This window comes from Phasianus colchicus, chromosome 2, assembly GCF_987193195.1.
Source record: "Phasianus colchicus chromosome 2, bPhaCol1.hap1.1, whole genome shotgun sequence".
Lineage (NCBI taxonomy): Eukaryota > Metazoa > Chordata > Aves > Galliformes > Phasianidae > Phasianus > Phasianus colchicus.
In genome coordinates this window covers 22497479-22522006 of record NC_143437.1, presented here as the reverse complement: position 1 = coordinate 22522006, position 24528 = coordinate 22497479, and the positions used below count along the sequence as shown (strand labels likewise).

Here is a 24528-nt window from a genome sequence, read left to right as displayed (position 1 = left end):
TGAACGGGGCACTACATGTGGTGTGCACGTTGTTGCAGTGCGCATCTCGGGTGCGGCTGAGATGCCGCATTCCAAATGCCCATCTTTTTGTCGGTGGGAGGTGTGTTGCGTGTCTTAATGTGAAAAGCCAGCTGGCCCACTTCTTTACGAAATAAATGTGTGTTGGCTGCCTGTGTGCGTGCAGGAATGTGTGCACCACTGTTTCTTGCTTTTCATGCTAGCCTTAGCTGGTGCGTGCTCCAGTTCTGTGTATTTGGAGCTGAAACTCCAATGTTTAGTTACATGCAGAGCCAGAAGTGCTTATCCCCTACCACTGCACGGAGAAGTGATGTTTCGGAGTTGTCCTTGGAGACACACTACATACCTAAACATGAGTGTTTGTAACACGGCCCTGGCCCACAGAGCAGAGCCCTGAGAGGGTGATGCTGTTCTGGAGATGCATATGAGGGCTCCAACATCACAAAGTGACTGCAGGACAATCTGTTTTCCAGTAACTTTGTTTAGTATTGTGAAGGTTTTTAATGCTGAGCTGCATTGTACCATTTAGTGATGGTTGGCATGATAGTGATGGATGGACTAGGTGATCTGAGTAGGCTTTTCCAACTTCAGTGATGTTGTTTCTGCTTTGTTTTCCTTGCCTTTTCCAGGGACCAGCTAGAGAGGTGCAGTCAGTATGAAGAACAGCAGAGCAGCTCCCAAATCAGTGATGCTGCCGGCATGGGAAATGTGTGCCTACCTGTTCCTTACCATTGGCTCTCACTTCTATTCTTTCTATGAAGTGTACCAGGTTTCTCAAAGTAAGTCTGTGATGCTGATGCACTCACTTTTGTAGCGTTCCTAGCCTGTGGCTGAGCTGGATTTGTCTGCTGCCTTAGTTTCTTCGTCACTCCTCTGTGAAACCTGTTAAAAGGAGATGGAGGTGAATGGGCCCCCTCACGGCAGGAGTCCAGGAGCTGGGTGATGCTGACTCCTAAGGCATCTTCACTGTACACCTTTTATTAGTCACCTTCACGTCCCATTCTTTTTTTGCCGCTAGAGGGAGATATCAAACAGTCCTAAAAGATAAGAAATGGTGGTGGTTATAGGTCCCATGTGTTAAATGGCTCAAGCTCAGCTCTCTGTTATATCTATTTAAAGTTAAAAAAATTTTTCAGCCTGGAGGTGGGGAAGCTTGGGGGAAGTTTATGCAGAAACATATGAATACCTGATGGGCAGGGGTGAGGGAAGAAGGAAAAAAAAATTCTTTATGTAGTGCATCTTTCAGGGTTAATTGCTCCTGTTGTAGTGCACACCTGTGCCCAGTGGTCAAGGCTACTCTGCATTCATCATTGGAAGGTTCAGGATGCACACAGGCCAAAGCCCAGGATCTGGCTATGGAAAGGTCCCTTGTGCCTGCTGGGAAAGAGGAAAAATTGTAAGCTTTACATCTGCTGAATTCCTTGCACGCAGACATCTCCCCTTCCCCAGCTCCAAGTGTCCACAGCTGTAAAGAAGATGAGGAGAATTTGTTTTTATTTAGAAGCAGAGTGCCTCATTGCAGGATTGTTGCTTTTCTTAGAATGATGCAATTAATGAAGATTTATTCATCTTTGCAGAATACAAAGATGAAATTGACAGAAGCTTTGGACTGGAACGAGGGACTCTGTTCTGGGGACTTAAGAAGGTAGGAATAATGAGTGTTACAGCACTTCAGATTTTGTTGATTCTCTGCAAGGACAGAAGCTTGCCATTCCTTGAAGTCCTCCTGCAGCAAGCTGTTGTGTCAAGCAGTGTTTTGCTGAGAAGCAGTGAACAAATTACTGTGCTTTTCCTCCTACTGGTCTTTTCCTTTCCTGTAATGGTGCTTTGTAAGGAGACTTTGGTTTTAACTGTTTTAATGTCATCCCTGTTTTTTTTTACTCTATTCTCTTTCTCTACAGCCAGACTGCCATAGACACCAGAGCCCAAAGCTCTACAAAGATATGAAGAACAAGAGGAAAGCTTTGGCACTGTATATTATTATTATTTAATGTTCAAAAACCCAGACAAGTGCTTTCCGCATGAGGCAGTCTGCAGTACTTAATCCTTTTCTAATGCATGTTTCACTCTGTGTGGGATCAAGCAGGTTTAAGTTTTTGCTGAGGGGAATGGATTAGCTTTTAACGTAGGCACTGTTTCTTGTTTCCAGTGCATCTTCCTTTGTGTTCTAGTCTAATCTGAACTACTTCTCAATAGCATGGAAACAATGCTAACCAAAAAGCTACAAAAATGCCCTTTGCTCACCCAAGATACTGTTTTAGTTTCAGAAGCCCATAATAACTTTTCAGATTTTCATACTCATCATTAGGTGGCTTTGTGATTTTATTTTTTTTTTTCATTTTTCTTGTGGTTGGTCTGAGTGTTTCTCATTAGTAATGTCATTTAATAAGCTTCTGTGTGGCTGTTTGGCCTTCAAAGGTTTAATCTCCTTTTACATTTCCTGCAGCCTTTTTTTCCCTTTGTTCATGTCATTTGGTATTTGGGTATTGCTTATAACATCAGTGAACACTAGTGGCACTCGTGATTGAGCTGTAATTCAGCATAGAAGAGATTTTGAAACATGAATGTTTGAAGAAACATGCTTTTATTTTTTAAGACAAACCAAAACCCAAATAACACACCTCACTTCCTTTTGAAGAAAATTCTTCATGCAACTCATTTTGAAGGTCAGTCATTTAATCAAAACCAAGAACACACGTCTGTGTTTAGGCCCACCATCACCACTTGTATGGGCCCCTTTCTGTGTCCTTTCAAGAAAATCACAGATATTCTGGAGATGCAAAGCATGTAAGATAATGAATTTAGTCCCAGACATGCAGATGATTGTGCGTGTTTAGAAGTCCTAACTTTTAGCAGGGAACAGGGATTGCCAGCTGATCCCTTTTATCTCATTTAGAATGACATTTGCATCTAACTGCGTTTTAGTCTGACCTGACTCCACCTGGTTGCAATTAGGCTTTATTGAAATAGTGAGTTAAACTCCTCTTAGAGCAAGGTATTGTTTCATCCAAACTGTGTGTTTTCCAAACCAGTGCAGGATTGTTCCCCTTATCCCTAGAAAAAAGTAAGTCAGAGCTTTGTTTCTTTTTCACCTTTTATCACCTGAGAGAGTATCTATTACCCTCCCTTACTTCTGCTGATAGAAATAGTAATTGGCACTCCTCTGATATCCATGCTATCCAGATTTGGCTGGTGGATCAGTATAGCTGTGTATGATTGCCTATGCTTGTAACCAGGCATGGTTTCCTTGGTACTCGTGCTACTTGTTTTTGCTTGGCAGCTGCTTTGCCTTATTTACCTTTCTGTGAAATGAGACCATCTTAAAAGCAGCTATGAGGGGTACGTAGACCACGTGCTCTCCTGCTTTGAGCATGTCTTGGTTTTATTGGGTTTCAGTGAAATGCTGATGATGCCCAGCACTCAGTTGTGCTCCTGATGATTTGCTAATGAGCCTGCAGCAGCATAAGGGCACTTTGGATTACTTTGTCCAGTGATCTGAAGCCTGCAGAGAGAAGTGGAACATGTAGCACCCTGTCATGGGAATGTGTAAAAGCTTATGTACTTTGAAATGGACTCTGGCTATGGCTCTGAGCCATACACACCCTTGTAGTCATCACTGGCCGTATTTTCATGACATTCTGTGCCTGTGTCCCCAGCAAGCTGCTGCTGGTGTCAGTTTTATGTGCGGGTAGGCAGGTGTCAGTTCTGTTTAGTGTGTTTCTTGTTCTCTCTGCTCTTCTGCCCCTCTGCTCTTCCACTTTTTTCTGTGGATTTTAGGCTACTGAAAGTCAAAGTGGTGTTGGAGCTCACCACTACAAATAATCAGACTTCCTTGCCTAAGCAAAAATTCCTCAGATGCTGAATTCTGTGGTATTGGACAACAAACTTTGTATGTTACTGAGACATTTAATTGTACTTTAAGAACATGCTTTTATAGTTATGCGTATTTCTTTGATGCCCAGGATGCCTTGGATTTTGAGTGGAGCTATTGGATTGAATGGGGAAGAGAATACATACTGTGGCTTCTGGCTGGTCATCTGCTGGTATCACAAATGTGCAGGCTATTCATGGACAAGGTATGCATGGGTTTACTTCACAGCAAATTTGTGTGTTCTAACTAGCTATGGGAATAGAAAGTTTAATCAGCTGTGGGAATGGAAGGGGTGAAATGTAGACCTGGCACTCTACTATCATAGAATCATTGAATGGCCTGGGTTGAAAAGGACTTCAATGGTCATCTAGTTTCAAGCCCTTGCTATGCGCAGGATCGCCAACCACCAGACCAGGCTGCCCAGAGCCACGTCCAGCCTGGCCTTGAATGCCTCCAGGGATGGGGCATCCACAACCTCTTTGGGTAACCTGTTCCAATGTGTCACCACACTGTGTGGAAAAACTTCCTCCTAATATCCAACCTAAACCTCCCCTGTCTCTGTTTAAAACCATTCCCCCTTGTCCTATCACTATCCACCCTTGTAAACAGCCATTCCCCCTCCTGTTTATATGCTCCCTTCAAGTACTGGAAGGCCAAGATGAGGTCTTCCCAGAGCCTTCTCTTCTCCAAGCTAAACAAGCCCAGTTCCTTCAACCTTTCCTCATAGGAGAGGTGCTCCAGCCTTCTGATCATCTTAGTGGCCCTACTATGTATAGGACGGTACTGTTACTATGTTTTGCTTTAGAAATAAAGTATTAAAATTGTTCGTGGTCTTTTTTTTTTTTTTTTTTTTCCTAACAGTATAAACCATGGTGCTTGATGATGTATGGAATGGCTGCCTGCTGGTTTTTATTAGGAATGAAGGGCTTTGCGGTCATTTTGTTACACGCAGCTATTTCGTTTGCTGTGGCTCAGTTTCAGATACCGCTCCTGACGTGGCTGTGCTCACTTATCCTGTTATCTACTTTACGCATACCAGCAGTGGAAGAAGCCAAGGTAATATCAGATGTATGAATTAAGCATCAAGTCAAGTACAGTCTTATTTGCTGTTATGGTAGCTATCTTCTTTACCAACTACCCTCTCTTTACTTGATCTAAGCAGACTGGCTTGAAAACCTGTAGGAAGTAGAGATGCAGTGAGCCATGCTAGAGCTCTTATCATTAGAAACGTGCATAGGCCCATACGCTTGGTGAATTCTTACTAGTGGGCCACTTACGGTTTCATTTGGGTATTTGTCAAAGCATAAACTGAAAGTTAGCTCACTACAATAATACATAATGTGATTCATAATGGTGGTATACGTGACTGAAGCCACTTAGAAGAGAGAATGTCTTTCTCAGTTATTGGGCTTTGATAGTCTTTTGGTTGCCAGCTGATGTGATCAGGTTATATTCAGTATACTGTACACTCTAGCCTGCTGTACATGCTTCTTTTAAAGCTTTGGCTATATTTATTTGAAGCTACCATCTGTAGCTCCTGCATTCGTTCTTGCCTTTGTTCCTTCCTTTTCCTTTCTTCTGTGTTGTTGCTGGTGATCCTGCAGGGCTCTCAAACAGCACATGAGAGGAGTGAAATTGGTGATGGTCTGATGCTTCAGGAACACCTATGGGGTCTTTCTGAGAGATGATTGTTACCTCTGTAAAGATAAAAGCCAAGGTTGCTTTGTTTGCTTTTGTCTGGGAAACTGAAGAAACAAGCAAGGGCAGAAGGTGGTTCTGAGAGACTACTTTAGATAAGGCCCAGCCTTCTGGAGTTCTGTGTGGTCAGCTTCACAACACAGCTTTTCTTCTCTATCTGAGACCTGGCTGCATTCTTACTCTAAATAATGCCAAATGAACAGAAGGACTCTGCAGGGTAATGTGATGGTCTCTTACTGTGTAAGGGAATGTTCGAACTCTAACAAGACAACCACCATAGTGCTGCTTATTTTAACTTCTGTTCATTTTTATCGATCTCCACGTTTGTTTTTGGGTTGCTCTGTTTTCCTTTGCTATCTTTCTTGTCCTACAGGAACAGTTTTTCTTTATTTTTCTCTCCTTCTCACCTTCCTACCCTATGTATTGCCTTCATCCTGTCAATGGAGCCATGTACAGTGTAGTGACTCTTGGAAGAACAATCTCTAAATTCAGTTTGTGTGGGAGCAAACTGGCCAGTTCTGACTGTGGCTGTTCATTCTTCTGCTCATGAAGAGAATCACTGCTCCTGTGCTGCAATCTGCCTTTCTCTGACCAGCAAATAGAAACTAAAACAGCTTCCTTATGATATGTCCTACTTCTTGGGAAGGACAGTAGAGGAATTTGTGCAAAGCTAATAGTCCCCAGGAAGACATGGGAAAAACTTAGTAAAGCAGCAGAACGTTTGGTTTGCACTACAAATGCAACCCATTAAAGCTAAAGCTCTCTGCATTGTGAAAGTTTTCAGTAAAACCTGTCTGCAGCGTGTAAGAAAAAATGGACCTCAAGAGGATGACAAAGAAGTCTGTCATTGCATGAGGAAAAACATCCAGTCATTGTGATAATGTAATATTGATAGCTTGACTGACTGTTGCCTACGGTCACTGTAGTATAAATGCTAAGTCATGGCTTGAAGCAGTGATTGAGCAGCTGGTGGTAAGGCATGACCAACTCAGGGGAGCTTAGGTGCATGCAATGTACCTGAGTGATTGCACCTGGTGGAGCCAGGATCCATCTCTTCCCAGGCCTCATTTAATGGTTGGCAGAGGGGGCAAGGGTATCCTGCTGGGGATCCCTGTATGCCTGGGGCCTTCTGAAGGTAAGCAGCTTTTTTCCTTTATTTCAGCACCCACTTCTGTTGTTTGAACAGTTCCGCATTTGTTGGAGGCTGGGATCTTGCTGCTCTGCTGTCATTGTTGTGCTTTCCATCATGTTACAGTCATGCGTAGAGCTGTGTCCTGTGGTTTGAAGGAAAAAAGAAAAAAAGAAAAAAAAAAAAAAAAAACCAGAAAAACTCACCAGGTTTATGCAGCATGTCAAGTCAGTAATACATGTCCAGATTAAAATAAGTTCTTAGAAACTGGAATTGGGAGGTTGCATCTGTATCTGTGAATATATTTTCTAAGCACAAATGTACAGTAGCAACTTGCTGTGAAGCTGGCAGCAGGAAGAGAAAACAGCTTTTTCTAAACCTGGTGATCCATGCTACAGAGAAATAACCACACGGTTTTGGCTATAAGGATTCTTCTAGGAAGCTGATAAACAAGTCTTGCTTGTTTATTTGTGTTAGCCTTTTTGGCTACTGTGAGCATTTCCATCTATTGCCCAGAAATTGGCAACATCCTGGTTTGTTGATGGAATTTGTTTCTTTTTCCTATTGATGAACTTCTGACCTCTTAATGTTTTTTGTGTGGGAAACTTTAAATTTCTAAGGCACTTTTGAGAGTGGGGCATCAACGTAGTCTTCTCTATTTTACCCATTTAGAATGGCATTGTACATGCTATCCTTCTGATAAATCATCTGGAAAATCCATGGAGTTTTTGTCTTCCTATTGGTCTTCCCATTAGGAAATGAAATCTGAAAATCTACCTAACCCTAGTGTTAGGGTTTGGATTTGAGATCAGAATTTCTAATGCTTCTTGAAATGTGGTTTGGCCTCACCACACTTAATTGTAGTTTATGGGTAACAGAGGACTTTTCATTATGCCAGTCAGTGCATTGAGATGAAATTGTGTACATTAACGTGGGAGTGTTGTTTGGTGGAGACAGAGTATGATAAATACCTTGCTCAGTCCTCTAGTGAATGTATTTCTCCTTTGTTAGAGATATAATCATAGTGATTTCAAGTGCTGTTCCTTGGATTCATACCTGGGAGTCACTCAGTAAAGCCTATTAGGATCTCACTGGTAGCGTGGACATGAAAAGTATTTCTCAAACAATTTCATTTATACTAAATGAGTTGCTTGCTTGCTCACAGATGATTGATGCAAGCTCAGTTTTGCTGTTTTGCTAATGCTTCTGGTTGGGTAATAAAGAAGTTAGAGAAACTGCTTTGTAGTTATGAGGAAATGTGCTTGTTGTATTTATTTGGACTGAGAGGGAAAGAAAAACCAGGATTATTCTATTAGACCTGTTCTAATTTTGATCAGCAGCTCTGTCAGCAGCCAGCATTCACTCTTCAATCGTTAGTGTCATTTGCTTCCAATATTCGTGCTGGTCTCTGTTAGCTTTAGGTCCTTTCTGCTGTTGGTGACCCGGAAAGTCAAGGTCTTGATTGATATAATTATCCTGCAATTTATGAATCACAGCACTGTACTGTTATTCTCTGACCTTGTTTTGTCTTGCAGAGAAGGTGGTATGACACTGAAAATGAGTATTATCTGCTTCTCTTCACGGTGTCTGTTCGTTGCCTCTTCAACACAAGTTTCAGCCTGGAATACTGCTGGCATGGACATGCCCAGAAATCATCTCATTCGTTCCTGTGGATGCTGGCATATGTGTTTTACTATCCCATGTTCCACAACGGACCCCTTATGAACTTTGATGAATTTAGTAAGCAGGTAACAGTATTTTTTTATTTTTATTTTTTAAGACCGTGGAACTATAAACTTCTAGTATATGTATGCAGATGTGAATCATGTTTGACTAAGAAACATTGAAAAAAAGGGTGGTCTCTCTTCAGCTGCCAAATCTACCTTTTATTAGAAATAAATTCAATGCAATAGGTTAACTTTGTTGCTTCACGTTTTGTAAGACTTTAATATTGGTTATGAGAAAATCTTAATAAGACAATTCTTTCACCAATTTTCCATGAGGCTGTTTTTGTAATGTATTTCAAAATGTATGTTGTAAGTGAGCTAAATTTATTTTCTGGATTGTCAAAAATGGGCATTAGAGACATCGACTCTTTCAAAGTCTAGTGTTAGTGTATATTCATCCCTTTCTTGACAAATATTGAAGTAAACTGCATTTAGATTGGTGATTTTGGACAGCTCTCTTTTGCATTAGATGTACTTAGAAACCTATGGAAACTGTGCTAGTCCGACTTTTCTGTTTCCTGCCAGTAAAGGTACAACTTAAAGAAATGCTTCAGTGTCAAGCATAGTCTCACGTTGGTTGCTGAATACACACTTGATATTGATATGCAGTTGTGAAGCATATAGTGTCTCTCAAATTCAGATGAAGACAAGTGATGAGATAGCTTTCGTTATTCCTGCAGCATGTGGGACCTTAAGTCAACTGAATTTCAGTTGCTGCAGAGCTGCTGTTGTGCTGACTGAGCACACAGCACTTTGTGATCCACAACCTGAGGAGCGTTGGGAACTTTCACCATGAGCCTGTACTTTTGGGGAGCTACAAAAAAGGTGCCCTTGCAGCTGAGTCAGCCTGAAAGGTTCAGCTCTGCGCAGCTTCTGTTGCAACAGGGAACATCTGATTCCTTCACTAAAAGCCTTTAATCTTTTCTGAATCATACAAGTGAAATAGGAGAGGCAAGGTAGGTCCCTAAATAGACACTGATGTTCTGAAGCTGACTAATACATTTGCATACTTATTTTCCATTACATTTAATAGTAGGCAGGTGTCCAAATATTCTCTGTGGCTTTGAATATCTCAGCATGAGTTCCTAAATGTATCTGGAGCCTGCATGCTGTCGAATAGAAACCAGAGGTGTTGAGATGGTCTGAGCTGTGACTGGCGGAAGTGTTATACAAATTAAAGGGGCAGAGTCAGAGGATCTTTCACCACTTTGCTTCAAAGTTGGTTTCTTCAAGTGCTTACTGACAATGAGATGTCATTAAGAGAGATGAGTCAGATAAGCAAAAGCATCTGCAAGACTGACAGAAGTGGGTAATAAGCAATTTTTCAGGCTTCGCTGAGAACAAGCCAATCATCTGTGCAACTTTAGAGCCCTTTTCAGGAAAAGACTGCAAGGGGAATTAAAAACCTTCAAATGAGTAGAATTATTCTTTCACTAGACTTACCAATGTAGATGCTGAGAAACTTTTCTTCATGTTGTTTTATAGTTTCTAAATTCTGGAGCATAGGAAGTTCCGCACCAGTGTGCGCAAGAACTTCTTTACGGTGAGGGTGACGGAGCACTGGAACAGGCTGCCCAGGGAGGTTGTGGAGTCTCCTTCTCTGGAGATATTAAAGACCTGCCTGGACGCCTACCTGTGCGACCTGGTGTAGGGATCCTGCTTTGGCAGGGGGGTTGGACTCAATGATCTCTGGAGGTCCCTTCCAACCCCTACGATTCTGTGATTCTGTGATTCTGTGATTAAATTCCACCTATGTTCCTATACTGCTAGCAGAGAAATAACTTTTTTCAAGGAATGTTTCAGAAGACGTATACAGGATTCTGAGTAGAGGGCAGCTTGGGAAAAGTTGTGCATAGGGTCTTGAAATGGATCTTAGTTCACCTGGCTCAGTACAGACCTGTGAAAAGCCTGTGTATATTCTTGGTTTGAGACAGTGGGAAGGGAAAATTGAACATGGGGAATGGAATGCCTGTATCTATGTTACGTTCTCATTTAAATATACGGAGACCTTGTTTTGTTAAAGCCTTGATGAAGATGGAACATACTGGAAAAAATGTAACTTGTTTCTTGGTGTTCGCTGCAGTGCATTTTCAGAGGTCTTACCTGAGAAGAGTCATGTCGTCACCTTGATATCTGAGGTTAGAGACAGATTCTGAAGTTAGCAGATCTCAGCAGTTTGTTCAAAGTGCACAATACCAGAAGTGTGTTTATTGCAGATATCAGAACAGGAGATTGGGAACTGTAGAAGCACTTAACTGAGGCTGAGACTGAGAAGAGGGTTTCTGCTCAGCATGCTGGAAAGTAGACTTATTGAAAAAGGAAGCGGAGAAGCTGTTACATGAATGAAAGAGATCAATAATGCTGGTAATTTGCATCCGTTGCCAGGCAGGAATGAGAAGTTGTTGTATTTCACTGATGGCCTGAGTAGAAATAGAGCATAGTAGTTTTAGTTGAGAGTTTTAAGGTGTATTGTGCAAATGCCTGTGATTTAATGGTTGGCTCCAAAATGTCGTGTATTTAGTACAAATTCAGCTACACAATTAGTGTGTTTGTTCACTTCCAAGTGATCAGAGCCAACTGCATGTTAGGTATATTGTGCAGATAAGATGACTGGAATTCTAGGGAGGATGTTGTGTGTGTGGGTGAGTGGGTTGCTTGTTTATGTATATTTTTGGTGTCTGGTTAAAAACTGAAGAATGAAACTTAGTATACATTCAGTGACATGTTAAAAAAAATGTTATAGGCAATCTTTCCACTAAGTTACTTGATCAAATTCTCTTTCACTGCAGAAAAAAGGGGTAATAAAATAGTATAGAATTTGTTTACTACAGTTAGTGATGTAAGAATCTGATGGTGCATCTTGAGGAGCCTGTCAGCTGTGAACCTTGTCTTGTCTCATTTTTACCTTGCACCTAACTGGCATTTGCTCAGTACATCTCATTGGCCTCACTGACCTTGACAATGCTACAGGAGAAAATGAAGAACTGCTCTCAGGTAATGAATCCAATGCAGCTGGCAGAAGTTTGAGATATTTTTAAGAGCAAGCTGTTATCTTTTCTGTGTTAGGTAGGATTACTGCCTGGAAAATCCTACTCTCCTTCACAACTGTAGTATCTTTAAGCTTTTATTTCATGATCTACAGCTATCAGTGAAGTACCAGAATTAAGAAGTGTATGTCTCTTCTTGATTCTGTTGAGTTTAATAGCATTTGGCTGTTTCTGCAACCTATTGGTTCTGTAGGATTTGAAAATGATTAATTTATTCACAGGACTAAATGTTGTTTGATACGGTGCACTCTCATGACTGGTTGTTGGGATTGGACCTGCCTGCTTTGTAGGCTGCTTGAATAGTTTGAAAAAGGTGCTTCTTCTAATACTCTGGGAGATGGAGTTGCTGCTTCTGGGCTTGCAGAGAGCTTGTGTACCAGGATTGTGATGCCTGAGGAAACGAAGCACTCTGTCTGCATGAGATGTGTTATTCATAATCATATAATTCTGGAAGTACAGTGGCATTGCCAATTCAAGGCATTTCAGTTTTATGAGGTTTTTACAAGAATCTGAAGGGGAGGGGTTTTCTCTGAAAACTTAACAATGTAACAGGAATAAGCTGAGGATACCAGCTTTCTGTTTGTGTTCTTTGAGTAATTCCCATAACATTGGGAAACTTCCACAGAATCTGTGAGGGGAAAAAGTAATCCAACAATTACAGAGTGAAAGCTCCATGTTTTCCTGTAATCCTCTTGTGCAAATAGGCAGGCAGTGTGTAATTTATATCTTCTTCCAAGCCTTTTGTTTTGCTCCAGTATGGCTCTTTCTTTCCATGTTTTGTGCCTCTGTGTGAACAGCCCTCATACAAGTGCCCTTAGAGGACATGCAGGGGGGGAATAAAAAGTAAGAACAGTTTTCATTGTTCTATGTTTTGTGTGTTTGTTGCTGTGTTTCCCATGCTTGTAAATGTGCATAAGTGTATGCTCCTTTCTGGTAGCTATTTTGTTTTTTTTTTTTCTGAATTAGACACTTAGGAACTTGTTTGTATGGTTAGTCAGCTTTTAATAAACTCCTCTCAAGTCTGACCACTTTCCAGAAATAAATTGGCTGTTAACAAGGCAGTGCTTCCTTAGGCCATCTTGAAAGTGATGACATTGTGAGTAATGGCCCTTAGGCCTCATGGCGCTTATTTGGCAGCAGCTGGTGACTGGGATGTAACCTCTGAAGGGACAGTGCAGGGAAGAGAGTGTGACATCTTTTTGCATTATGGTGTATTCTGAGAGATGCCTGTGGGGGTCAAACCACTTAAAATGTCCATTTGGAATAAATGCAAATGGAAGCAGATGCAAAGATTATACATCTGAAGTCCTGGGCAGTATGGATTAGCAAAGCAGTCCAGCGACCTTATGGAACCTGTAAAGCGTGAGGCAAAAGTAGTCTGGATCCCCCTATCTTAGTGTGCCTAACATTGCACTGTACTACCAGATACCATTGCATTCCCATGTGGTTCAACTGCACAGATAGTTTTGCAATGCAGAGAGAATGGAAATATCATCTGGAGCAACGGAAGATGTTTCTATGTGCATGGAACTGAATATCTGTAAGTACTGCAGCTAGTCTTGTGGTGTTGATGAGAGACTTGTTTTGCTTGGCTTACCACTCTGTTTTCTACTTGCTTATTTCTACTTAGTGAATTTGAGAAAGGAGAAACCAGACTATGTCAAAAAAAAGTGTATCAGGAATTCTCAAATAGTGTAGACAGATGTCCTCCCCTTAAATAGTAATGAATAGCAAATGAAATCTTTATATTAAAAAAAAAAAAAAGTTATTGAGATGAGTAAAACAGTCAGTTGTGTGTCATATAACTTCTTTGGGTTTCTTCATTTAGATGAGAAAACAAGAAGCCTTCAGTTTGAAGACCAATCTTGGCATCTTAACCATGGGCATAATTCGTATTTTCTTTTGGTGGTGCTTGGCTGAGCTAATGATTCACTTCATGTATATCCATGCTATCTGCAGCACTTCTTCGCCTTTGGAAGCTATGTCATACTGGGCCTTAGGTGAGTATATTTTAAAAAAAATGAAGAAATCATCCGTTTGTTCCCACTTTCAAGAATACTAGCCTATTTTATGTCCATTAGTTCTTATGAATAGTACGCTGTAGCTGTTCACAGTCAGGAAGATGACAGACTATTTTAATGCAGACTATTATGATAACATGTGAGAAGACAGGCTGAGGGAGCTGAACTTGTTGAGCCTGGAGATGAGAAGGCTCTGGGGAGGCCTCACTGCAACCTTCCAGTACTTAAAGGGAGCTTGTAAACAGAAGGGAGACCAATTTTTTATGGGCTGATAGTGATAGAGCAAGGGGGGGGATGGTTTTAAAATAAAACAAAGGAGATTTAGGTTAGATTTTGGGAGGAAATACTTTACTCAGAGAGAGATGTAGCACTGGAGCAGGTTGCCCAGAGTAGTTCTAGATGTCTTAACCATGTTTGAGGCCTTTCTGCTACCTCTCAGTCTACTGGTGCTTGCTTAAAATGTGAAGTGAGGGCAGAAATGAGCACTCTTAAGTAACATGTAACTCATGTAACATAAAATGGTAATAGTTTGCATATGGATATGTAAATAGAAATAGGCAACCTGTAAGCCACTTGTATGCATGGTTTGTATAATTCCTTTGTGCTCCTACATATATCACCAAGTAGGAGGAATGGAAGCAAGAAACCCCAAGCCTTAAAAATGGATTTTGAAAAATCCCTGATTTTTAGAGTTGAAAGAGATGCCTCTTACTATATTGGCAAGCATCAGGAATCAATATCACATACTAATACAGCCCTGTCACGCACTTACTGAAGTTTGCTTATGAGCTGTGTTGAAGACCTCTGCATACTAGGCTCTGGCCAGTAGAGGGCAATGTGTGCTATCTCACTGTATGTGCATACATACATATAAACATACATCTTGTATGTACATATATACTATATATATAAATAAGGAGAGGGCAGACAGAGCAGCGAGTTATTTGCTTCTCAGCTTTGTTCCATGTGTCCCTACTCACTAACTGTTTAGAAAGTGGATTCTGAGTTTGCATCTCCTGTTTCAAATAGGAATTTATAGTTGAATTAAATTAGCTTGTTTGCAGAATTGTCTGTATGTGTGGGGGAAAAAAAAAAAAGCTGTGTGGTGTTACTGAGCATACAGGACCTGATAAATGCTGACCAGTTGACAAGGCAGGAAAGTCTACAGATGTATGGACAAGATATTCTAGGTTTGATGTTATTGGCGGATTCCTGCCTCCTATGAAGGATTCTAACTGTTGATTTAAGTGACAATAAGGGTTACTTTCCAGAAAATAGTGAGGTGTACTTGTTGTACGGAGCTGTTGGATTATGGCCTGAACCACTGATTGATCACCTGAGGCAAGGACTGAGTCAGCCCTGGGAGCACAGGTGAAGGCAATTCAACTGTGTGATCAGAAGGGGTGGAGCCTGGCTGCACCCTTTTTAAACCTCATTTAAGAGCTGACTGTGACTGGGAAAGGGTCTCTTTCTGGAGATCCTTCCTTGGTGAAGCTTTCCCCTGTGAATCTAGAATCTTCTGATACAGGTGAGCAACCTTCTCTTACTTTACGGTACCTCTCTATTGTGCCAGTCCTTCTTCAGTCATCACAGCTTTATTGTAATGCCTTTCCCATTGTTTTGACCTATCCAATTACTACACTTGTTTAATGGAGTTGAGTGTTAGATTATAAGAATTTAGGCTGTTTTTTTGAGAAGGTGATAAGAAAATACTTTTAAAGCTATTTTGGGCAACAAAAGCCTGATTTAAAGCAAGTTTGGACTGTAAAACTACCAGAACAAGGTGCAGTCATTTGAATTAAGTTCCCTTAGGAGACCCTGCTTTTAGGAGAGGTGTGTTCAGAGAGCAACTCCACTCTTGTTAAGCTTTGTCTTAATATTGAACGCAGGTGCTTAAATTTGGTAATTCAGAAAAGATTGTGGTGAGATTTATCTGCAGAAATATATCACAGTTTGTATGGTAACTGTTAAGTCGTGGCCTGAACCAGTGATTGAGCACCTGGGGAAAGGACCCATCAGCCCTGGGAGCACAGGTGAAGGCAATTTGTCTGTGCAACCAGAAGGGGTGGAGCCTGGCTGCACCTCTCTTAGGCCTCATTTAAGGACTGACTGCTACTGGGGAAGGATCTCTGGTTGGAGATTCCCTCCCTTGTGGAGCTTCCCTGTGAACCTAGGTCTTTAGAGATGGATGTGCACTTTTTCTTTGTAATGCCTGTGTATTGTGCTAGTCCCTTTATCATTACACCTCCTGTATCACTACTCCATTGTGTTGATCTCTGTGATTCTTACACACTTTAAAGTGCTTTCTCTACAAGTTTCATCCCAGTAATTATACAGAGGCAGATTATACAGAGACAAGTCAGTGAGCAGCCACCACTGAGACTTGATTTAGGGAGACTCTAGTATGTGTAAGGGTACCTGTAATATTTTCTTCTATTGACTCTTGGGTCCTTATGGATCTTAGCATGCTTTTACACCAGTTCTTGTATAGAGCTAAATCCGTTACTTTTTATTTGGGGTTCTTAAAACCAATTACATCAGATAATGGAGTCAAGAGACCAAGAAGCTTCTTGTTGACTCAAGAGTATTAACTGTGTGGTATATTAGCCTTCTGCACTGCTGTTTTTCATTTTGTTTCCCATTTAACCCACAGCGGCTTCAAAGCAGCATGAAACATATACTTCCATCAAATGATATATGGCTGCCCCTTGTGGCATGCTAAACTTAGGGGAAAGGCTGTTATGCTGTCTTGTAATCAACTCCAATTAGGGAAATTATAATTGCTCCCCAGCTTTTCTTCTGGGATATCTTTGAATTAGAAGCATTAAACACCAGCAGTGCAGGTAAAGACAGCAGTGCTAAGTGATTTTGCTCAAGAGATCTTAAGGGCATTGATGATGGCCAGAATACTCCTCACAGAAGCATAAAACAACAGTGTTCTTGTGAAGTGAGACTGCAAATAGATAAAACCAGACTGAGTCACAATGCTTGTTTGAAAATGTCAGCCTTCGGTATTAATGAATTTACTTAGACACAAAAGGTAAGACATGTGAAGTTAGCTCAGGAGGTATAACTGGGTGTATTTTCTTCATGCATATATACACTTAAAAACATGTATTTAATATGGGGGCAATATGTTAACAGTCAGCAAGAGAAATGTTCTGTGTGGTAGGAGTTAGACAAAAGTTTCTGAAAGCAACAATATACAAAACAGTTACATGTATGTTTTTAATGCCTGCAGCTAAACCAAAGATCTCCTTATGTCAAATGTTTGAATTCTTCTTTTCTCTATGCTGTTTACAGGTCAGTACCTGCACTACTGTAAAAGTACTTTTGCTGAGATATTAAATTCTCATTCCATCAGATTCATTTGCAAATACGTAGTTCTGGGTATTCTCCTATTCTTCTGAATGTGAATAAGTCAAAGTCAACACAGTTTTTTCTGTTACATAGGAACCCACCTTCTGTCCCAAGTCACTCGGCTGGGTTACGTATTCCTTGTGACACTTAATATCTTAAAGGATCAGGGAGTATTGCAGCCTTGCTTCACCCTCTGGGTTTTTTTTCTTCACATTCTCCAGTCTCTTTACTTAGTATGGACCTATCTTTTCTTATTTATATGGTGGTCCTTATATATTTCACTCTGCTTTTTCTTATTGTGAGGATGAAGAGTCTCTGGAACTGAGAAAGTCTCTCACCAAGCAGGAAATGCATTCACACAGTGTACAGATGGCTTGTGAAATTAATTACCATGAGACAGCAGGGAGACTAAGGTGGTGTTTTCAGAAAGTGGCCTAATATTACTAGTTTAGGGCTACTGAAAGGATCACTTCTCTGGACTTCCCACCTTCAAAATCCCTCTGAACAGGCCTTCCCTTTATTGTATTGCTTGCTGCTGCAGTTTTGCAAACTTGCTGAAGGTGTTCTCTGTCATGCCATCTGGGTTGCTAATGAAGATTCTGGGGGTTAGTGGTCTCAATGTGGTGTCTGAGGGATGCTGCCAGTTACTGGCTGCCAACTGTACTTTTCACCACTGATTGTTGCTATGCTTTAAGCCTGGTAGTCCCAACCAAATTTTCTTCTCTATTTATCCACTTATCCAAATTATATCTCACCTCTTTGGTGATAGGGAAGCTGTAGGAGAATGTGTGGAAGTTCTCACTGAAGTCAAGATACACAACATCCATGCTCCTTCCTCTATGTCTAAAGCACCAGTTGGTTCATACTGAATAGAGTACTGTTGGTCAGGCACCTTGATAAATATGTTGTTCCCATTCACTTTCCTGTCCCTAATGCATTTAGAGAGAGCTGCTAAGACAGTTTGTACTGCAAGTTTTCCAGGAATTGAAGAGATTATGATCAGTCTAATTTACTGGGTGGATGAAGCATTTCCCTTAGAAAAGAATGTGACGTGTCTTTCTGAGATGTTACCATACCATGGATGTCATTATTTATGTTCTTCCACCAGACAGTATAAAATCTATTGTTTTATAATTCAGTTTTTTCCATCTTGAATTTTTTTCTTGCTGGATTTGTCAGCAATGCTTTAAAAAAAAAAAAAAAAAAGTGGCTTGAGGTTGCATATATCTTTTCCACTGACTACAAGTAGAACAGAAAGCTATTGGGGATCTATCTTTCCAGGCTATGTCCTTTGCTCAGTACTGCACCTCCCATATGGCACATAGATGTCAGTATTTCTTTTATCACTTATTCCTGCTATTTAAATTTTATTTCCTTTCATGTTTTCCATATGCTACTTTTTACTTGTTTGTTTATATCACAGTGATGCATGGGCTGTGTTGGTCATAATGTAGGAAGAATTCAGTTCAGTCTTTGATATCAAAACAGATGGAGTTGCCTCTGATTATTTTCAATGCAGCAGAACAGCGAGAAGAGAGCAGTGTCAGAGATGGTAAAAACAATTCTCTGTTATTGTTTTTGATATGGCCTTTCAGAATACTGCTCATGTCCAGACTGACTGAGATGTTTTCAGGTTACTGACTTGCAGCTCTTCACAGGCTGCTACTTCAGATACTGGAGGAGAAATGCCATATGCATTAACAAAAAAACTGCTTTGTATTTATTTGAATAAAGCGTACTTTCATGCTGAATATATTATCATATTCTGTTTCACCAATGGCCAGTGTTTGGTAGCAAGAATAACTTCCAAAGATGTCAGTTCCCTTTGTGGGGGAGAAGGTAAGAGCTTGCTTTGGTTAGATGTGCCTTTAGGTATCCAAATGTTAACTCTAGGGGGTAACTTCAGATACAGGTTTTTTCAGGTTGGCTTCTATATCCCCCATGAACTGAGCACCTGGCATTTTAGTGTCAAAGGGTGCTCCTGGAGTGCCTTGCAACTCTCCCCTGGCTTGCTATGTGGAGCCAGGATTTAATTCAGTGACTCCTGTGGGTCCCTCCCAGCTTTGGATATTATGTGATTCTATATGAAAAGTACAATGGACAAAGAATATTAATTCCATGATTTTGTCTCTGTTCTGCATTTCATTCTGGCAGTATTGGTCAGATTATCTGAAAAGGTTGAGTACTTTCAGAAGTAATGACATAGCAGGAAGACCCATGTGGCATGAAAATGGAAACCATGATAATTCATTATTTTCAGATTTTAAAGTTGATTGGATTTAATTTGCTTCTTTCGTGTTTTGCATAGTAAAAGGAAGATTGAAGCTACTACACTGAAGCAGACCAGAGATCCATCTAGTCTACTGACTAATGTGTGGCCATGGCCTTTAATGAAGTCGGGGAGAAGAAAGAATGTAAAATGAAATAAAAGGCAGATAGATTGGCAATCCCTTCCATTTCATATTCTTCAGGCTTCTGTAGCTGAATGACTAATTTGCTAATTTGTGTAATAACTGGTAGCTCAACAAGATCTTAAATAGAAATCAGTGGCTTCTTTTCTTTGCTGTTACATAGAACGTTAATGCTAAAATCCATTCTGATGGGATATTCTGCTGTTGCATACAGTCTAGAATAGATTTGGTAATTTGTGTATTTAAATCTGATTCAGAATATTTAGAGGTTAAAAAACACAGTATTTTCTTTTTGAGGTTTTATGTTAATTTTCTTGTTCAGCACCTTTTACTCTGCTCATCTGATCAGAACTTGTATTTTTTTTTTTGCAAGATCACTTGCAATGATGAAAGCCAGAGTTCTACTTGAAAGTGTGTGTGATGGTTGTCACATAGGGTTAATCTAGAACGTTAGTAAAGGTTGTGATTATGAAAATATATTTGACCAGGAATTTGTATATATGTATATTTTGTGTCAGAGGTGATTCTTTGATGTAGAGGTGTACATCAGATTTGTGCATGTGTGATGAGTGTTCCATGCACTTAATGTGTTGTTCTTAAGCATATGTGACTTGTTCTTTCTGGTGAAGCATGCACAATTTACTGTGTTGGTTAACTGTTATTAACTAGCTTCTGGTGTGCTGAAAGCATATTCTGCCTTTGACTGAAATGCTGCTTATATAAAAATAATCTAGAATGATATGGTCTATTCAAGGGTGGAGCTGCCTGATTGAATTTGTAATTGGTGAATTCCCTGTTTTGATTTCCTAAAAGAAAAATATTATGCAAGTTCCTCTTTGAAACAGCAAGACCTACAGATTAGTCTGTGTAAGCCAGATATGTTATGATTCTCTTTCTAATAAGCCCATACACAGAAAATCAGTTCCTTGGTTCATTCTTGAGAACCACTGAGTGTTTTGTGATTGAAATTAGGATATCTCTGCATCCATCTAAGTGGTAATGAAATACTAACGGAGTAATCTGAGATTTTTTTCATCATGTATGATAATAAGGAGAATCTGATTAAAATATTTGGCATCTTGGTGTCTGCTTTGGAAAGTGATATGTAAGCACGTGTCAGAAATCTTAATAATGTTCTCTAAAACATTGGATAGCTCACTGTTTTAAAGTAGTGAGTGAAAATGCTAGATAAGCTTTCAGGAAGGTTAAAATGTCAAATAATATTGGCAGTTAACCCTACTCTTATTGACTGGGATATTGACTGTATATATACAGGGAGATGCATGTATCTGTATATATATGTGGCCGGTTTGCTACAGTGCAGATCCATATTCTTTCATGGAGCTTCTCATGTGTGAGGAGATCTGAGTAATATACTTTTTCATTTTTTGTAAAATATGAGAAAAGGAGTAAGTGAGCCCTTGAAGCTCAGAATTTTGAAGTTGGTGATGTGACAACAAGTTCTGAGCCGTGTTTCTTACCAGGCTTCTGTCATGTGTCAGTAACCCATTCAAAATGGCTGCGTGTTTGACTGTAATACATGTTTTCTACTTGTACCTGCTCCGGTTATTGATAGAAACAAGCATCTACAATTCTTAATGCTGCAGGGTCAAGACTGCTGTGAAAAAGGGGAATGCATGCTTTCATGCTCATGCCTCATCAATAACACCGCAAGCTAAGGTACAATTCTTGACCATAAATGTACTTTGGTGATGGGTTATGGACAGAAAAGTTGTTGTTAATCCCTAGGTAAAGGTCTTCTGTCAGTTACAGAAATGATCTATCTGATAATTTCAAAAACTATTTGGCAAAGTTTTGAGGAGGAAAAATTGTGAATGTTTTAATAATCCTTGAAGAAAAAGCTCTGAAATTTATGAAATGCAGTTTTGGAGCAAATTTGAAGAAGTTAGAACTTTGAAGGTTTAGAAATGTGTTTTTAAAGTCAAGGAAAATTTAGGATACGTTAAAAGGATTGCAAGTTGAGAAATTGAAAATATCAATCTTTATACTTAATTTAATCTGAGATTTCGAGCGGCTTGACTGTTGAAGTGCGTGAAACTGAGATTGTATGGGTAATTTAAATCAATATTTTAAAACCCTTAATGCATTTTATTTCTCACAAAACTTAAACTTGACTGTGAACCCCTTAAGGTCATTTATTTTAGGAAAAAGATGTACTTTTTGCAGTATTTTTTCCCTTAAGTGTTTTTAATATATAGGTGATATAGCTTCTAGGCTTTGTTTCCAATTTTAAATGTTCTTTTAGCAGTTTCTTTTAAGCTTTAAATAGAACATTAGTGAACAAAGTGTGGTACTGATAATGAATTTGAGTATTTCCGTATTGATTATGAATCTCTTTTAATTTCATGTTTTTATATCAGATGAAGCTGTGTACTTCTGGCTGTTTTGTGCTAGAATAGTGTGAATACAAAGAAGCTGGAATATCTCAGGTATGCAGAGGTTTGAAGCCTGTGCAAGTTACCAGTGCAGACCAGCTGTTGCACAGCTGTGAATCTTGCCCCCAGATTTTCGGTGTGTGGCCCAGAACTCACACAGCTGGGATGAGTTGAAGTCCAGCATGAATTTCGTTCACATATTGACAGGGATCTTTACATCATTGATCTTGGGAGCATTAGAATTGCCACACGCAGCAGCCAGTGTGCCAGGTGATGTCAGTGATGTGATGCCCATGCTTTTGTAAGGTGCCAGTGCTACTGAGCTGTCGGACGATTACCAGTAGTCACAACTAATAAGACTAATATTTCTTAAAGTGAAAATGCTTTTTTCCCTGTGACTTACAACTTCATATGTGAAAATTTGGAATGTTCCATCATTGTATTTAAAAATGTATTGATTGTTTTGAATCTCAGGAGGGTGGTAGTCTGGATCACTATATCTTTATCCGTCATGTACAGCCAAAGGATTTTGAATTTTACCAGCCACAAACAACTGTAATCTTTATAATCAGTTTGTGTGGGTGTCAACATTCAGCTCTCCAATGAAATTTGCCATAAAAGAAATGAGAAATTGGATGAGATAGGAATTAAACCAGAAAGTGAGCAGTATAAATGATTTAGTGGTAATCTAATGTGTAGCTGACTGGCTACTATCCAAATAGTTCTTAGGATTGTTTATTTTCTTCTGGGAAAGAATGTTATTGAATATTAGATGACTACTTCCCTGAAAGAAAATGCCATAAGCTTCATGTCTAGGCATTTTTTTCTGCTATCAGCTTATATCTTGTATGGCACAATTGTTTCTTATATCATGCATGTGGATGATAATATTAAAACTAAAAATAGCAGATTGCAGCAACAAAATGCTGGACATGTGTAAGCCAGCAGGAGTTCTGCAATTGACATTACTAGAGCCAGAATTTTACCCTAGGTTATTATATACTAGATTAGATTTTCAGTGTTTAACTTTTGGTCATCATCCATAGTACAATCATTAGTCAACAGAATGCAAAAGGGATGCTTTGACTTAAGGGGGAAAAAAGGCAGATGATTTAAGTGTTCATATAGACTCAGACTATCTGGAGTCAGAAAGTTTAGTCTTTAAGGAAAGTGTGCTGGAAGACTTTGAAATTATATTAAATATCTAAAGTATTCTGAGTCACAAGGTTGTTGATATCAGTGAGAGAAGGTAGATTACTGGAATGGTAGGAGATAAAAACTAGAAAATGCCATTGTTATTACTCTTACAAATTATTTTCATTTTCCATCCTTTGAGATTGGATTTTTAACATCAAATAACAATCAGAGGAGAGTCAGTGGAACTTCTGGGAGAGTAAACCCTCATGGGTTTCAGTGAAGATGATGGCCTCTGCTTTTTAGTGTATTTTATTTTATACAGTTATTATTCAAATTCTATTTTACTCAGCTAAATAACATTTAGAATATTCACGTGAACCATCTTCCTTCATTTACAACTGGGAGCATTCAGAGATGTTTAAAAGGTCATCTTTTCTCCTGTGTTCCACACTGCCACCAAATTCTGATATTTAAAAAGCTGTTGCTGGGTTTTATTTGGTTTGGGGGTTTTCTGGTTGCTTGTATTTACAATCTTAAAAAAAAAAAAAAAAAGTTTTGCTCTACTATTGTGAATCTTATTGCAACTTTTTAAATTTTTTTTATTGACAATCGGAACTCTCATCACTGTTACAACCTTTTACACTTCTGAAGTAACCGGCCAAGTATTGTGAGACTCAGCATGAAATTATGAGCTGTCAAGACTGGCAGTTGGCAGTTTCAGGGTGCCTGAATTTGTTACTGCCAATCCTCAATTTTCTATTCTAAGACTGTGATTCACAGAAGTAATAACTCTCTAAGCATAGCTAGTCTGATTTTCATCTCACCTGTGTGAGACTGCTGTGTCCTGGGGTTGGGCTGTGAACCAGTACACCACTAAAATTTCACTTCGGACTGGTTTTAGTTGGAATTCTGCATGTCCCCTCGATGCTACCATGCACAATCTGTGGGCTGTGCCCTGCTGCTGCTTCATCATGGCAGTGACTCTGCCCCAGGCATGCCACCATCACTCAGTACTAACAGGACATTGGTGAATCATTCACCCCATTTGGGCTGAAAGCAGTTTGGAAGTATTCCCACCCATGTTCTGTTATATATTGTTGCTGTATGACAGATGACAGCAGAAAGGTAGTCTGACAGAATGGCATCTGATGTTGAAGTGCGTATGAAGCAATGGTGTGTCATTGAATTCCTCCATGTGGGAAAAAATGGTACCCCCTGATGTTCATCACTGCTTGTTGAATGCTTATGGAGACCAAACAATGAATGTGAGCACTGAGATGGTTGGTGGTGCATTTCATTGGTGGCAACAGTGACAGTGGGTCACCTCCACTGGTGGAGATTGTTATGAACACAGCATGTAGGCTCTTTTCATGGCTGGTGAAAATGCATAGCTAATGGTGGTGACTGCGTTGAAAAAGAGTGTTTTGTGGCTGAGAATTTGCTCTATTAAATGGTGTTATTGCGTTTTTTGTATCAGTTGTGGTTTCCATGAAAATCATAGAATGGCCTGGGTTGAAAAGACCACAATGCTCATGTAGTTTCAACCCCCTGCTATGTGCAGGGTCACCAACTGCCAGACCAGGCTGCCCAGAGCCACATCCAGCCTGGCTTTTAATGCCTCCGGGGATGGAGCATCCACAAAAATGATTAGGAGGCATTACTTTTGGAGTAACCTTCATAGATGCAGTCCTAGGTGATACCTCTTCAGTTAAT

At 39.9% G+C, this 24528-nt stretch overlaps 1 protein-coding gene across 5 annotated transcripts in view; it reads left to right on the top strand.

Moving 5' to 3' along the window:
- The window catches only part of HHAT (hedgehog acyltransferase), a 188276-nt gene that overhangs the window by 42238 nt on the left and 121510 nt on the right, over nucleotides 1-24528 (top strand). For 4 of the 5 annotated variants that reach the window (XM_090135107.1, XM_090135109.1, XM_090135106.1 and 1 more), the window contains 6 exons: nucleotides 648-797; nucleotides 1596-1663; nucleotides 3981-4094; nucleotides 4751-4945; nucleotides 8252-8464; nucleotides 13319-13490. In XM_090135107.1, the coding sequence (XP_089991233.1) occupies nucleotides 674-797; nucleotides 1596-1663; nucleotides 3981-4094; nucleotides 4751-4945; nucleotides 8252-8464; nucleotides 13319-13490 (886 nt within the window). In that variant the 5' untranslated portion in view covers nucleotides 648-673. The remainder of the gene's footprint in view (nucleotides 1-647; nucleotides 798-1595; nucleotides 1664-3980; nucleotides 4095-4750; nucleotides 4946-8251; nucleotides 8465-13318; nucleotides 13491-24528) is intronic. The other variant, XM_090135110.1, reaches the window with a different exon arrangement.